General features: G+C 36.7%; 1 protein-coding gene across 1 annotated transcript in view; it reads right to left on the bottom strand.

Moving 5' to 3' along the window:
• The window catches only part of tmeff2b (transmembrane protein with EGF-like and two follistatin-like domains 2b), a 104895-nt gene that overhangs the window by 29985 nt on the left and 56843 nt on the right, over positions 1 to 18067 (bottom strand). Inside the window, exons 4-5 of the mRNA XM_079841092.1 lie at positions 16670 to 16696; positions 3658 to 3754 (exon numbers count right to left, since the gene is read on the bottom strand). Of these exons, the coding sequence (XP_079697218.1) occupies positions 3658 to 3754; positions 16670 to 16696 (124 nt within the window). The remainder of the gene's footprint in view (positions 1 to 3657; positions 3755 to 16669; positions 16697 to 18067) is intronic.

Below are 18067 nucleotides of genomic sequence, written 5' to 3'. Positions count from 1 at the left end.
TGGGGAACTAATGTGGTCGGAACCAAAGTTTACAGGACTGCGTTCTCTGGAACCGTCTCATGCGGAGGACTTGTACATTCCATGTGGTTGCCGCTGAACCACGACACGTCATAGCTCATTACCATAAAGTTGACCTGATTTCAACTCTCCTCGACGGCCAAATCATCCAAGACGCGTCGCGCTGCTGCTCGCCAGAGCTCGCTTCCGGCTCACATTGAAAATTAAATGACTTCCGGCCACTTTGACGCTCTCGCCAGCGGCGGTGTGAACGCACGGTAACCGTAAGTTAACGAAAGCGAAACCACACACAATATGACTGACAGACAACTACTTGTCTAGTGCAGCTCTGTTCACACAGCACAGGTTGTGAGTCCTGAAAATGTAAGGGTGTGAGTTTGTTTAGAATGCGGTTGTCACTCCTGAAAAATAACCATACTGTGTGAACTTATTAAGGACTCAAATACTGGACTGACAACCGTATTCTGCTGCTGTGTGAACGTAGTTTATTCACACTTGGTGTGAAAAGTGTGAAAAATAACTTTCTTTAAATAATGGGGAATGTAAGCTTATCAGTAAACCAAATATATTTTGTCTATTTAATTTGAATGTTTATTTTATTTATTGCAAATCAGGGTTTTCAGGACCTTTATTTTTCCCTCTTCCCTCCCAATTTTACAGACCAAATGACTCTTAACGTAGACACACTTACACAGATGAACTGCCTGAAATGCCTCATTTTACCTCTTTTCATCTCTGTCTCTTTCTGACATTTTCTCCCTCAATCGTTCCTGTCCCTTTTTTCACATCTCTATCTCTCTCGGCCTCCCTCTGATCTGTCTGGTTAGTGTATTACCGTGAGGGATATTTGAATGGTAATTGCCCTCCCATGGTCCTGAGGTTTTAATCTGTCTGTGAGGGAAGAGGAACTCTATTAATTGAAGATGGAATTGCAGCAGAGAGCTGCACTCTTTTGCCCTTCCATCTCTTGGGTTTCCTGTCCACTGTCCTGAACGTTGGGCCTCGAACTAGGAAATAATCCATCATCCTTCCAGACTGACAGAGAACTTGCCCTAACAGTCCGGCGACAATACAATTAACATTTACAATCTGCTCAGAATGCCACAGAATGCCAAGGGACAACATGTTAGTCAATGGGTTAAATAAATTACAAGGCTGAAATGAAACAGAAAAGGAAACCTGAAACCTTGTCCATGTGAGAGTGATTACAAAAGGGTCAGAATACTGACCTGGAATAAGTTTTTTGCAATTTTTGCTATACATGGTGCAAGATGGGAGGTTGGTAAAGTTAATATGACATTAAGAATACACCATTTTGTAAATGAATATTTCATCAAAATGTAATAACTTGCTTTGCCTCTGAAATTACCCGTAGTTTCCTGTTCTGCTAACGTGAACTGGAAAAAACTTGGACTTAATTAGTATTTTTGTCCTCATTTCCAGTTAAAAAAAATCGAAACATCCTCAAAACAGGATCAATTTACTAGGATCTATTTTCAATTTGAGTGAGACAATAAATTCTCTATATATCTATGGCCAGGGCTTGGTTGTATTTTTTTATCATTTATATATGAAAGTCACTTAACTTCTTTTATATTATTTTAGACAGTTATTTTCATATTGAGTGTAGTATTGACAGACTATTATAGTTTTTATTAATATTTTATGCTAATATGGTAATGTACAACAATACCGTAATGTGCTATTATAAACAGAGAAAATCTGTTTATAATAGGCTATTAGGTTTGAACTTATTGGTCCTGCGCTGCCTATTGATTCAGTTAATTTGAATAAAAATACATTGCATGTATCTGATCTATTTTTGTGGCATTCAGTATAAGGATTTGACTGTTCATAGATTAGGTCAGTGGTCCCATTCTCTCTTGCGCTGCTGCTTCGCTAGCATCATCGGCACCGGGAGGAAAGACCGCAGTTTGAAACACACAGATACACACATATACAGTGTAGCCTATATATACAGTGTGCACCTGCCTTTACATGCACATGAACTTTAATGACATCCCATTCTTTATCTGTAGGGTTTAATATGGAGTTGGCCCACTCTTTGCAGCTTTAACAGCTTCAACTCTTCTGGGAAGACTTTCCACAAGGTTAAGGAGTGTGTTTATGGGAATTTTTGACCATTCTTCTAGAAGCGCATTTGTAAGGTCAGGCACTAATGTTGATGAGAGAGCCTGGCTCGCAGTCTCCGCTCTAATTCATCCCAAAGGTGTTCTACCAGATTGAGGTCAGGCCAGTGAAGTTTCTCCACACCAAACTCCCTCATCCATTTCTTTATGATTCTTGCATTGTGCACTGGTGCTCAGTCATGTTGGAACAGGACGTGGCCATCCCCAAACTGTTCCCACAAAGTTGGGAGCATGAAATTGTCCAAAATGTCTTGGTATGCCGAAGCATTAAGAGTTCCTTTCACTGGAACTAAGGGGCCAAGCCCAACTCCTGAAAAACAACCCCACCATAATCCCCCCTCCACCAAACTTTACACTTGGCACAACGCAGTCAGGCAAGTACAGTTCTCCTGGCAACTGCCAAACCCAGACTCGTCTATCAGATTGTCAGACAGAGAAGTGTGATTCGTCATTTCAGAGAACACATCTCCACTGCTCTAGAGTCCAGTGGCGGCGTGCTTTACACCACTGCATCCCACGCTTCGCATTGCACTTGGTGATGTAAGGCTTGGATGCAGCTGCTCGACCATGGAAACCCATTCCATGAAGTTCTCTACACACTATTCTTGAGCTAAACTGAAGGCCACACGAAGTTTGGAGGTCTGTAGCTATTGACTCTGCTGGCCCCGCTCTGTGAATTTACGTGGCCTACCACTTAGTGGCTGAGTTGCTGTTTTTCCCAATCACTTCCACTTTGTTATAATACCACCGTGGAATATTTAGTAGTGAGAAAATTTCACGAATTGACTTGTTGCACAGGTGGTAACCTATCACGGTACCATGCTTGAATTCACTGAGCTCCTGAGAGCGACCCATGCTTTCACAAATGTTTGGTGCTTGATTTTATACACCTTTGGCCATGGAAGTGATTGGAACACTGAATTCAATGATTATTCATCACTCGGAAATTAGTTTCCTGTTCGGCTGATGTCACTCAAAAATGGTATTAATCAGTATTTTGGCCTGATTTCCAGTAAAAATATCTAAACATCTACAAAACAGGATCAATTTACTTATCTTGAATTCAGTTTATTTTACTTACCCTACTGGCAAATTGTTTTTCTTGCATTAATCATAAGCCTCAATAAAGATAATAGACAGATACCACAAGAGATATCGCAAAGCTAAAAGGGGAGCAAGATAGAGATGAAGAATACAACAGAAAGGAGATGGAAAGACAGAGAGAGGGACAATTGAATAGAGATTATTTACTGCAGCGCACACCATACAGCACGCACCCTCGGCTATGCGCTGTAATGTATTACAGTGAAATGCCGTAGACTTTATCAGCCATCAGAATCAGTGCCAGGAAGAACAGAAACAGGCCTGCAGAAGACTCTGCATCTGATACATACCATTAGACACATCCCCATATTCCTGAAGCCCTCCGGCTCTCTGAAGAACAGAACATCATGACCGTGAAAAGCTTTCGCACGTGTTTGTGACTCACCACACGTCCTCAGAGTCCTCGTCACACTCTGCCCCGAACTGACAAATGTCGCACGTTGATGTCTCCTTCTGACTGATCTCTGCCGAACCCTCGTTAACTGGTGAGAGCGAAAGAGAGAGAAAACAAGTGAGATAAGAGATCTTGAAGGATTTAAAGGGGGTCATGTCATGAGGTTTTTATAGTGCTTCATTTTCAATCAAGTCATTTCAAATGTCCATTTTCCACACCAGCCTATCAATTACAAATGTCATTTTGTAAGGTTATGCAAAAAGTTTACAAATATTATTTATGTTTATTGAGGATACTTAGAATGCTAGGTATGGAAGTAGCCTTGGCAACACAAACAAGTTGGTCATTTTATTCAGAAAAGAAAATAATATATACACGTATACTTCAAAATATCCTGTAAAATTTACAATAAAAAAATCCTTTATAAAAAAATGCTGATAATGTTTCAGGTGTTACAGGATGGTATATTGGTGCCTGTATATTTTACTCATTTTAAGCGTAACATCAAGTGATTTAATGTTAATGCAAATCTACTTGAAATAAGTACCTTACAATAACCATGTACTGATAACCATGATAATAATACTGGTATTAAAATAGAAAGCCATGCGATGAATCAGAATTCATCATAAGTGGCCCGTCTATAAAAATGGCCAATGCTCGTAAACAGTAAATAGGGACAAAACACTATCAGGGTAACACACATGATGAAACTAAAGTAGTGCAATAAAAATAGTTTCTGACAACAAAAAAATAAGAAGAAACAAAACTAATTAAATACAATATATGTGACTGGTCATGCACATGTTATTCACAGTTTTTACTTCCAATTTTACTGTAAAATTACATATAATGTGATGATAAACCATTTATAATTTTTCACCAGATATGATATCATACAGTTAACCAGTTTTCCACTGTAGCATTTTTACAGTCTTTTCTGTAAAATGACAGCATTTTTTACACTGAGATGTGGTGGAAATGACATTGTAGTGGGAATGACAAAAACAAAGCCAAAATTCTTGTGATGCTTGTATACTCCTGAAAATGTTTAGTGTACCAATTAACTGAAAATGTGAGTGTGTTTTTATTTGATTATTTTAAATATATAACATGGCCAAGTTACCATAAAATAACCATAACATGCAAAGGTCCAGCTATAATGCTTTTACATTTGAGAAAAAGCGCTAACTATTTACAATAAGGTTTATTTTTTTTATATGAATTAATGTATTCACTAACACGAACTAACAATGGGCAATACATTTGTTACAGTATTAATATTTGTTAATATTAGTTCATATGAATCCAGCTGTTCATTGTTTTTCATGTTAGTTCACAGTGCATTAACTAGTGTTAACAAATATAACATTTGATTTTAATAATGTACAGTGAATGTTGAAATTAACATGAACTAAGATTAATAAATGCTGTAGAAGTATTGTTATTTTTTAGTGTAAAGTCCTTATTGTAAAGTGTTACCGAAAAAACATATGTAATTAAATCTTTGAATGTCAGGGGTTTCTAGACGACCATATAGATGACAGCAGAAGCCATGAGGTGTATGGTTAAATAATTGGTTGATTATTGCTATAGGTATGAGCCCACTGGCTGCAGTATAAGCCAATTAGCTTCTCTACAAAATAAAAACGTAATCGTAAAAGTGATTTGTGACGGATTATTGATGGCAAACAGCCAGAGACTCGCCTGCATGAAAATCTGACGTTACCGCCAGTTCATCAACACAGAGACACCTTACCTTAGTGGTTTTATGCCAAAGAAATGAACAGTGTTCAGTGTGTATTTGCAATGTAATCTAAGCTTTAATAGAGCACATGACTAAAGCACTTCAATTAGGACGGCGCTAATTGCAAATTTGCAGTGCTTGAGCAGCAATTGGCAGTAAATGAAAAGATCTAAGTAAACCTAGCACGGTAGGGCTTCTGAAGGCTAAATATGGGTCAAGCAGCAGCTTTTAGCCTGAAATAAAATGCTGGTTTGAGTGGGTGTAAAAGAACGGCCTGATTTTCCACACATTATGGAGTATGAAGTGTCAGGGTTGAGCTGCTGCACGGTGGTCACATTTAGATTCAGAAAGTATGAGATGGTGTGTAACGTTGCTAATAAAAGCAAGATAAATGGATGTGCTAAAACGGAGAGATTAGCAATGGGCTAAGATGCATTTTATGAAGAATCACCTTCTTCTTGTCGCTTACAATCAAATGAAAAATGTTAGTAGGGTTAGGCCGATAGACGATGCCATCGTCCATCGCCGATGGCTGACAGACATCTTGATGTTGTCAATCCCCCCCAGCCCCCCGCAAATAATGAAGTTGTTCCCAATCACAATACCAATTACATACAAAACAGTTCAATGAACACAATTTAAACTCTAAAGATGTTATTGTGCAAGAAACACCAAACGAATGATAAACTACTAGATGTTTTACACTTAACAAACCAATGATTTTGAGCAGAGTGTCAAAACAGCAGGTCGGATCATACCACAAGCACTCAGGATCGTTTGTGGTAATGATATTTCAGTGCTATATCCTTGAGTAGTTTTATCTACAGCCAAACACGCTTCATTCAAGCCCTTTCAGCTCCTTGCACGTTCTCTCTTTCTCCAGATGCGGACCACATTAACGGAGCTTAATTGACCTATCGGTAAGCCCCTCCCCTTGAACGCAGATGCCATAGAGAAACATTGGGAAATCCGAAGCTCTCATCGGTTGGATGGTGTTTATGCTACAAAAATGCTAAAATGTCGTGCCTGAGGTACTGTAACACTGATTCCAGGGATTCTGTTTGTCATACTCTCGTTAAGTTACGATTAAAGCCCCTGCTAACATACAAACCGAAATAACTAACTGTTCTCACGTCATGTAACACTGTAGGTCAAAAACACGAAGGTCTACATTTAGGTGCCTCTCCATATTAAACTGGTTATATGTAAATTAATTTAATTTTAGATATGTTTAAGGTCTACATTATCTGTCCTACTAAGGAGGAATCCTATTTTGATGGGTATTATAGTCTACGGGTAGTGAAAGAAAGAGCTTGCACGCAGTTTATCGGAGTTGTTTTGCAGATACAAAGTTTACCAGTTATTAACTGCACCCTCGAAAAGGCATACGGTCTGTGTATATGTTTGTTTACTGTTAGTTGGATGAGTGTTAGTTGAGTGTTTTTGTGTAATTTGCTGTGTATGTTAATGGTAATGCAACGGAGATAGTTTGTGAATGAGACGTTAATGCACACTTCTTATGTTTTGTTTGTTCAGCTCTTACCATTATTTTTTGGAGTGAAAAAGGACATAATAAACTTGATAAACCATCAGTAAAGTTTGGCCATCCTTCGGATGGGATATACGCTACATTCTGTGTCCAAAAACATCTTGGGATAAGGTTTTCACACTGACAGCTGTCATTGTAAGATATAGCAACTCCGTTTGTTTGTCCGAGTTAGCAACAGTAACTAAGGGGGGCGGGGCTTACCGATAGGATGCGGAATGCTCTGCGCTGGCCGCTGGGTTTAGCGTTGCCCTTCAGATACAAATTGATTTGCGCTACGCTGGCCAGAGCAAAATAGTGTGTCTTTTGGCCTAAATGTAAACATCTTTTATGTAACATATCTTATTCAGGACAGTACTAAATAAAAAAATAACCTGCATTTTGATTGATCCCTCTTATTTTGTTGAAATTATTCACATTTTCAAAGATTCTGCAAGGGGTTCACAAACTTTCAAGCACCACTGTATATCATCACAATCATGTTTATTGTCTTCATGTTTCATCAGTCGTCTCTATCTGTCTCTATCTTCACTGTAAAAAATAAAAATGGAAAATGTACTGTTACATTATCCAGTAATTTTACGGAAATTTCCGTTAACCCTTAAAACACAAACTAATGCAATGTGTAATTCAAAATACAGGTAAAAAAAAACAATACACAAAATTCCTTCATATTGATACAGTACATTGTGCCCTATTTTTACTGACTTTTTTTTTTACTGTGTATGTTATTCAGTTGTAGTGATATCTGATACATTTGTCCATATAAGGGATTTCTTGAGACGTCATAATTGTAATATTTAAATGAGTCTCACTTGTGGACTTTCTGTGCGAGAGTGCCCTCCCGCTTCCAGTATGAAAGAAACCAACATTACAGGAAAATCGCCTCATTTTGGGTTAAAATAGAAAAAGTAATTTGTAACGCAGTAACTTGTGTAGTTTTTCAGCAAACTACTGATTTACTATTACTTGAGTCATATTATTTATCAGTACAGTAATTATTTCTTAAGTATCAATACTTTTAAGTACAATTTTTTTTGTATTCTTTCCACCACTGCTCTTAATATAAATCATTATTGTTGGCTAAAACAAGGTTCTGAGCACAGATTTAGTTTTTATTTGCTCAATAATTGATTTCTAACAGTTTTTTTCCCCAATATATTAGGTGGAAAACAGTACGTGAAAAGAGTAGAGTGTCCGAATTTACACTATTCATAAAATAGTCTTTTGTCATTACCTTTATGTGTGTGTTTTTGTAGATTCTTGCGTATCGTTGCTCAGTTATGTGAGGCAGAGCAAGAAGGAAGTGTTGTTTCCACGTCGATAGAACATATCTGATTCTAAGTGTGTATGCGTGTGATTTAGAATGTATGAGCCAGAGCTCATCAATGATTTACTCTCAGACATTAAAACATGTTTGATCCTACTGGAGGAGGGGCAATGCTTTCCTCAAGCTAAACTCTTCTTTTGAGCCACACCGATCTGTCTCCAAGCGGCTGCACCCCCTCCATCCGTCTCTCTTCCTGCCCTTTTCTATTTCTCTCCCACAGTGGATACATTTGTTCACTTGTTCTGCGCTTTCTCCCTCTTGTATGGCTTTCAGATGCCTTTATCTATCTGCTTTCGTTTTGTATCCTCTCTTATTTCATTTCTTTTCTTCTCACCCTCAATTTCCTGTTCTTTGCTTTTTGAGCCACATTCTTCTGTTGTTCCGCTCTATTTTATCAACTCCTGATCAGATATAGGGATGGGCAGGGTGGCTGACTAGCTGTTCAACAACAGTTGAGTAAATTATTGGGACTATTTTTCTGTAATTTTAAGAAATTAATAAATTGATTCTGGATGCATTCTTTCAGACACAAGCAGGCACCCCATGTCATTGAAGATACTCCGCTGGTCCCTCGGCCTCACGCGACTCGACCGTATCACAAACGAAGATGTCCGAAGGCGCATTGGCGTGCAACCATTGTCGACAAGATACACAAAGCCCAACTCTGCTGGTATGACCACGTCCTCAGAAGCACCGACAAGTAGGGTTGGGTATCATTTGGGTTTTTACTTAAAAAAACTTATTTTACTTAAAATAAAGCCACAAAACGATACTTAAAAAAAAGCCACAAAACGCTTACATAATGGTTATATAGGGGTTTCGGTACCCTACACTACCGACAAGACTAGGGTTGGGTACCGAAACCCGGTGCCAATATGGTACTTATATGGTACAATACTGGTAGGCCTACTTATATAACCGGTATGTACCGGACCGAATCAGAACGCAGATTTCGGTTCCTCATTTCGGTGCCAAAATTCAAACGTACTTTCGCGCTTTGGCTGGCACCGAGCCAGAGAGAGATGCTCAGCGCTGGTCACATCACAACTCATGACAACTATTCAGTGTTTTCAACCACATCATGTTTATTTCAGCTTTCAGACATTTAAATGCTCATAAGTAGGCTACTAGCAAAAAACACACATTGATATATGAAAGCGGCTATGACAATCCTTTCAGACGGTTATAATTTGACTAACGTTACTTGTTTTATTCACATCAGATACATGCACATTATTTAGTAACTACATAGTTTACTCTATTCTTGTTCCAGTTCACTGGTCACTTCCTTTCATGTATTTCCTCAAGTGTTGTAAATCCGACAGATCCGATTCTGAGGCGCAAACTAACATGACGCCACCCATTGCGGTTTATAGATCAACTAACACACATTCACTCACACATTTGAACATCAGATAGTTTGTGACACAGTTAAGAAGTTTGTGAATATTTTGAATAAAAATAAAAACCGAAATAAACCCGATACAGCTGCGCTGTCAGCGCTATTGCGGCTGCTGTGTGTCATGACGCGTCGCCATGGAAACATTAAGGCGATGCGTTCTAAAATATTTAGCCAGAGAATATGACCATATTTCACAATAAAGCTGAAGCTCGAAGCTGGTTTGTAGCATACCAAGAATACAGACTCTGCTGTTATTACTGTAACTGTTATTTAGAGTTATTTTAGGCTTGTTGTAGTTGGGTTAGGTGGCTTAGGTTTTACTGTGAATTTGTAAATAAGTCAATAATAATTTGTAATTAAGTAAATTGTGTTTTGTATTTATTTATATTCATACGTTTAAGTATACATTAAACTTTTAATAAATGGTTCAATTTAAATAAAAAAAATAAAAAGCCATTTAATGTCATCCACCTCGTTTTGTGGCCTTTTTTTAAGTATCGGTTCAGGCACCGTTTAGGCACCAGTACCGTTTTAAAAGTATCGGTTTGGCACCGGAATAAAAAAAAAACCCAAACGATACCCAACCCTAGACAAGACAGTGGCGAAAACGGCCTATCATTTATCACCACCTGGACAATGACCACCCGATGATGCCCTGGATCGAGGCAAGTGGCGAAAGGCAAGTGCGAACAAGCGTACCCTGCACCAACACATGCTAAGATGAAGATTCTGAAAGGATTCTGAACTGCCTGAAACGAGCCGGCAGCAATTCCAGTCTTACTTCCTGTAACAATTTAACATTTGCATAATGCCATCCTATAGTCTTTATTGGCTGCCCACGCATGCCGTCTACTTTGACCCGTCCTCAAATACTGTAGTTGTATCTGAGGCCTGGAAGAGTTTGGGTCGTGTTGTCGACATGTTGAGAAGACACTGTTTTCTGTGCTGCGAATACACTTGGCTTGCTCTTCCAAAGGATGAGGACTCATTGGAATCATCAGGAAACAAACAAAGCCATTGTTACTGTTCATATCACCGTGTATAGCAGCTCTGAGGAAGCCTCCGGAGTTGGAATTCAGATATGGTAATGGCCGTTTCTGACATGTGCTATAAGCGGTAGATCAATCACAACGACTGCATCATCTGACCCATCAGAGCAGAGTAGGCTCTTGGAAAGAGGGGGTTTAGTGAATCTTTGAACGATGAGGTGATGTGCAATGTATATTATGAGAAAATTAAAGTGTTTTTTTACCTTTGATGCGTGTAAATTTATTGTTGGAACAAAATTAGGAACCTTTAAAAAAAGCATGATAGGGGCACACAAAAAATGTAATCATAGAAAATGAATTACGGAATGCAAAATCATGGAGAGCGTTGTACCTCTCAGTAAACACAGCTGCACGTCTCAGTAAAAGCCCTTTCACATGACTCACATCAGCATTGCCCAATAAAGAGAACTCTAAGAGAGAAACATCAGCTATTACCTCCAGTGGCAGCGTGCCAGTCAAGCATTGTAATGCGTCGCTCAAAGTTCAAACTATTTCAAATTTGACCTTGTTTGCCATAACCTTTTACAGCCAGTGATGACTGAAAAAATCCATGGGATGAATTAAATTACAGGTCCAAGTTTGTGATTTTTACACATGCTTTTACATCTCTAATTGTCTTTTTAAAGAATTTTTTTTAAATTAAACTTTATAGGGATATATTGAATTCCTCATAATTTCCTTTTATTTAGTTATATTTGCCTTATTGTTTACAACAGCAACCCAGTTTTTTTAATCCAGTGCTTGGACTAATTCATGCGAACCAATGTTTGATGATTGCTACAGGATATCCCTTTCTTATTTCTTGCCAGGCGCTTTTTCTATTCCAATCTTAAACTAGATTAAAAAGTTTGTCGAGACAAAAAGTTGGCTTTAAGTTGGCTTGGGAAGTTGACCAGAAAGTTTGAAAAAGTTTTTAAAAAAGTTTAACACTTTCAGTTTAAAGTAGTTTAAAGGTTAACTGTTTTGAAGTTAATACAGTCTATCAGAAGATGATAGATAGATAGATAGATAGATAGATAGATAGATAGATAGATAGATAGATAGATAGATAGATAGATAGATAGATAGATAGATAGATAGATAGATAGATAGATAGATAGATAGATAGATAGATAGATAGATAGATAGATAGATAGATAGATAGAGTGTTAGAGTGTTAGATTAGATAGATGATAGATAGATAGATAGATAGATAGATAGATAGATAGATAGATAGATAGATAGATAGATAGATAGATAGATAGATAGATAGATAGATAGATAGATAGATAGATAGATAGATAGATAGATAGATAGATAGATAGATAGATAGATAGATAGATAGATAGATAGATAGATAGATAGATAGATAGATAGATAGATAGATAGATAGATAGAGTGAAAGATTAGTTAGATGATAGATAGATAGATAGATAGATAGATAGATAGATAGATAGATAGATAGATAGATAGATAGATAGATAGATAGATAGATAGATAGATAGATAGATAGATAGATAGATAGATAGATAGATAGATAGATAGATAGATAGATAGATAGATAGATAGATAGATAGATAGATAGATAGATAGAGTGAAAGATTAGTTAGATGATAGATAGATAGATAGATAGATAGATAGATAGATAGATAGATAGATAGATAGATAGATAGATAGATAGATAGATAGATAGATAGATAGATAGATAGATAGATAGATAGATAGATAGATAGATAGAGTGAAAGATTAGTTAGATGATAGACAGATAGATAGATAGATAGATAGATAGATAGATAGATAGATAGATAGATAGATAGATAGATAGATAGATAGATAGATAGATAGATAGATAGATAGATAGATAGATAGATAGATAGATAGATAGATAGATAGATAGATAGATAGAGTGTTAGAGTGTTAGATTAGATAGATGATAGATAGATAGATAGATAGATAGATAGATAGATAGATAGATAGATAGATAGATAGATAGATAGATAGATAGATAGATAGATAGATAGATAGATAGATAGATAGATAGATAGATAGATAGATAGATAGATAGATAGATAGATAGATAGATAGATAGATAGATAGATAGATAGAGTGAAAGATTAGTTAGATGATAGATAGATAGATAGATAGATAGATAGATAGATAGATAGATAGATAGATAGATAGATAGATAGATAGATAGATAGATAGATAGATAGATAGATAGATAGATAGATAGATAGATAGATAGATAGATAGATAGATAGATAGATAGATAGATAGATAGAGTGAAAGATTAGTTAGATGATAGATAGATAGATAGATAGATAGATAGATAGATAGATAGATAGATAGATAGATAGATAGATAGATAGATAGATAGATAGATAGATAGATAGATAGATAGATAGATAGATAGATAGATAGATAGATAGATAGATAGATAGATAGATAGATAGATAGATAGATAGAGTGAAAGATTAGTTAGATGATAGATAGATAGATAGATAGATAGATAGATAGATAGATAGATAGATAGATAGATAGATAGATAGATAGATAGATAGATAGATAGATAGATAGATAGATAGATAGATAGATAGATAGATAGATAGATAGATAGATAGAGTGAAAGATTAGTTAGATGATAGACAGATAGATAGATAGATAGATAGATAGATAGATAGATAGATAGATAGATAGATAGATAGATAGATAGATAGATAGATAGATAGATAGATAGATAGATAGATAGATAGATAGATAGATAGATAGATAGATAGATAGATAGATAGATAGATAGATAGATAGATAGATAGATAGATAGATAGATAGATAGATAGATAGATAGATAGATAGATCGATAGATAGATAGATAGATAGATAGATAGATAGATAGATAGATAGATAGATAGATAGATAGATAGATAGATAGATAGATAGATAGATAGATAGATAGATAGATAGATAGATAGATAGATAGATAGATAGATAGATAGATAGAGTGAAAGATTAGTTAGATAGATAGATAGATAGATAGATAGATAGATAGATAGATAGATAGATAGATAGATAGATAGATAGATAGATAGATAGATAGATAGATAGATAGATAGATAGATAGATAGATAGATAGATAGATAGATAGATAGAGTGAAAGATTAGTTAGATAGATAGATAGATAGATAGATAGATAGATAGATAGATAGATAGATAGATAGATAGATAGATAGATAGATAGATAGATAGATAGATAGATAGATAGATAGATAGATAGATAGATAGATAGATAGATAGATAGATAGATAGATAGATAGATAGATAGATAGATAGATAGATAGATAGATAGATAGATAGATAGATAGATAGATAGATAGATAGATAGATAGATAGATAGATAGCATCCTTGTACAAGTTGGCTTTCCGTAACTCTCTCTGCAATGCCTTTCGTGTGGTGGTCAAAAGGGCACATGGTGCTTGCATTGAAGACTTAATGTGAGTCATATGAAAGGCTGATGTTTGAAATGGAAACCTTGCATACTTTCTGAATACTGCTCAGTTTACAATGTATAGTGCCCACTATTTTATTTAATAATAACTGAAACAGAAGGCAATATTCCTCAAACACAGAAAAAAATATATATATTTTGCATTTAATTTTGTCTAATCATTTTTGTGGCTTGAGTCTGATCAAAAAATGAATGGCTGTAATTATCGTTCATTTTGGAAATGTAAAGTCAAGCAGATCACACTGCATTGTAGGAGCCAGTGGACATTTTGGCTAATGTAGTAGGTCATCTGTACTCTCAAAAAAAAAAAAAAAGTACAACATATGTCAGCGGTACCCTTTCAAAAGTTAAAGGGATAGTTTACCCAAAAATTAAAATGTTGTCATAATTTGCTCACCCTCAAGTTGTTCCAAACCTGTATGAGTTTCTTTCTTCACACAAAAGATGATATTTTGAAGAATGTTGGTAACCAGACACTTGATGGTAGCCATTGACTTCCACAGTAGGAAAAAAAAATACTATGTAAGTATTTTTATACTGGTTACCAACCCCTGTATTGGACAACTTGAGGGTGAGTAAATGATGACAACATTTTCCATTTTCAGGTGAACCATCCCTTTAAGGTACCTTTGTAGCTTATTTTCCCCTTAAAGGAATAGTTCACCCTAAAATGAAAGTCATTCTTTACCCACACTGGTATTGTTTTAACGCTGTATGCCCTTCTTTCTTTTTCGGACCACAAAAGGAGAAATTAAAAAAGTGTCATTCTCACGCTCGTCCAGTGAATAGCAACCAGCATCAAGCTTTAAAAAAAAAATACAAGAGTATCACAGAATGATTCCATGCATCCCTTGCATGTCGTGCTTTTCTTAGTCTTGACTTCCCACAACTTGTGTGCTTTTTTGTGTGTATGCTAGTTCTGAACGAGAACTGCAATGCTAATAGAGTCTCATGAAAGAGAACGTCATGCAGCCATGCACAGAAGACCAACAGCCAAGGAATTTCGGTTTGTTTTTTTTACCAAACCTAATGTTTTACCCACAGAAAATGTGGGATATACAACACATGTCGTATGGGACCATCTTGTAATACGTTTGCATCTTTTTTTTAAAGCTTGTTGCTGGTCACTATTCACTGCCTTTATTTGCCACGAGCATTTAAAAAAAAAAAAAAAAATATATATATATATATATATATTTCTCCTTATTGCATTAAGTTTGGTACATACTCCGCAAGAACAAAGAAATTTGTTTGTTTTCTCGAGGTGGCAAGAACAAGAACAAAGTTAATTCTGGCCAGGACGTTCCATACTTCACTAGAAAAGCACTTGCCGAACTTCTAGGGAGTCCTCAGAGGCCCCGCCCACTTCAGCATGTGTTTAATTTTCTGACCAATCTGCTCAGATGATATGTCAAGAACAAGCTGCGAGAACTTCCAAACCAGGGCTGCGAGGAGCGAGAACTTTTTTCTCTGTTCTTGTGGAGTATGTAATAGCCTTTAGGGCAGAGGTCTTCAACCCTGCTCCTGGGGACCCACTATCTTGCAAAGTTTAGCTCCAACCCACAGGTGAAGCTAATCAAGCTCTTCAGGATCACTTGTTGAAAATACACAGGCAGGTGTGCTGAAGCAGGTTGGAAATAAACTTTGCAGGGCAGTGGGTCCCCAGGAGCAGGGTTGAAGATCTCTGCATTAGGGTGATCAATCATTTTAAAGGGACATATTAGTACCTGGTCCATATTAGCTCCTTGTGAACGGGTAGGTACCACCCCAGTGACAGATTTTGTACCTTTTTTTCTACATGTGTGTATTCCCTGCATACAATAACTGTGCACAGTAAACACAGAGTTTACTACATGAAATGCTTTATCCCAGAATGCAATGTGCTTGATTTGACCTTGATGAATGTACCTGAATATCAGGAACAATTTTCAGATCGCTTTTTGTGTCACACCACTTTATCAAAAGTGAACACAAAACTTACACAAAAATTATGTTCTGATATAAACATGCAACTCGGTAAGGTCATATTATATAGCATGATATAGCAAAATGCCCACTATTTCACAGTTTCTCTCTCTCCATTCCTTTCATTCCCAGTTGATCAGTTCTAATATTTCAGAATATATATATATATATATCATCCCTCACTTCAGAGCATCCCTCCCTCTCTCTTTCTTTCTTCTGTTACTCTCTTTCTAGATCTTCCCATCCCTACATCCTGTCTCTCTTTTTAATTAGCCATGCTCTAGAGTGATGTTCTTCATCCTGGATTCACTTCATAAGTACCGCTGGCATATTCACATCTATCAAGAGAGGCGAACAGAAGCTGCTGTCATCCGAACTCAGTATGAGTGTGCATGTGTGTGCGGATGTGAACAGACAAAGCGAGATATGAGATCATTATTGTAACGCTCCGTATTAATTAGAGATGAGTTGGAAATACTCACCATCATCCCCTGATCCAGAGCCAGCATCTACAAATCAGAGAAACAGATTGTCAGGAACAGACGTGTCATGTCCGTTCAAACAGATTTAGTTATGTCACAACTTACAAACAAACTGACAATATATTTGGTAATTAGATTGCACACTCATAGATACAAAAGGTGGCAAAAATCAATCATTCACACCTCTAAAATCCATCTGTCAAACGAGTCGCTGTTTTTGTAAATCATTTGCATTAAATTGAAAATTCAGTCATCTACCCAGCCGTGCACATTTTTTTCTTGTGGAACACAAAATGCTTATTGATTACTGGCTGTCAAGTTCAGTTGCATTTTCATTTCATTAAAATTAATAAGGTTGGGATTTGAGCCCTCTTTGCTCACTAAGCAAACTGTAGGTTTTAAAAAAAGAAAGAAAACTGCTGTAGTTTAATTAATAATCAAGAAAAGAGGCATAATGTCACATTGATATTAAAGGGCACCTATTACGCAAAATTCACTTTTGCATGGTGTTTGAACATAAATGTGTGTTGGCAGTGTGTGTACACAACCACCCTATAATGGTAAAAATCCACCCACTCCTTTTAATCCCCATAAATCATAAGGATTGTCTCAGAACAAGCCGTTTGCAGAATCCTGGGAATGTGACGTCACATTTCACAGGCCCTGCCCACGAGTGTACACAGTCAGCCATGATTATCTCCTTGCCAGAGCATTTAACAGCAGCATTCAAGTAAGAAATAAAGCTACTAAAGTTAATCCAGTCAAGAGTCGTGATTTTCTTTTGTTGTTTGATTCATATTAACAGTAGATACTGTATATTACACTGCTTTCACTTTAGTAACGTTACACGGATCTAATATACACACAGGATTTCTGTACTTGCCGCATAAGTGCACAAACATAACCAACTGTTTTCATGTGAACTGTGTTTGTTTCTGGCATAAACTTGAGTGCATTTGACAGTTTAATCGCAATAACACATGAAAGAGACCTAGTCTAGTTTCATAGCCTACTCACGGACGCGCCGGCATCCAGCTCTCTGTGCGCATGCGTCGGTTGTGTGTGCTCAAGTTGAGAGTGATAAGGCTTTAAAACGCATGCAGATGATAATATTTCATGATGAAGAAATGCAATGTCACATGAGCGGGTCTGCATAGAGATGATCATCAAAACAAACTGATGCATCATGTTTCAGTTTTCATTAGCGTGTTCACTGGTGTTCACAAGCTGCGAAGGCTCTGCCCTTTAGGGCCGGGAGCAGCAACTCATTTGCATTTAAAGGAGACACACAGAAAACAGCTCATTTTTCTCAAACCCAAAAACTGGCATTTTCAAAATGGTATATTAAATGATCTGTCAGGAATTTTGATCTGAAATTTCACAGACAAACTCTGGGGA

The sequence above is a fragment of the Gobio gobio genome (assembly GCF_949357685.1).
Source record: "Gobio gobio genome assembly, chromosome: 17".
In the NCBI taxonomy this organism is placed as follows: Eukaryota; Metazoa; Chordata; class Actinopteri; order Cypriniformes; family Gobionidae; genus Gobio; species Gobio gobio.
Note: the sequence above shows the minus strand (reverse complement) of the source record. Positions and strands in the feature narration are given on the sequence as shown.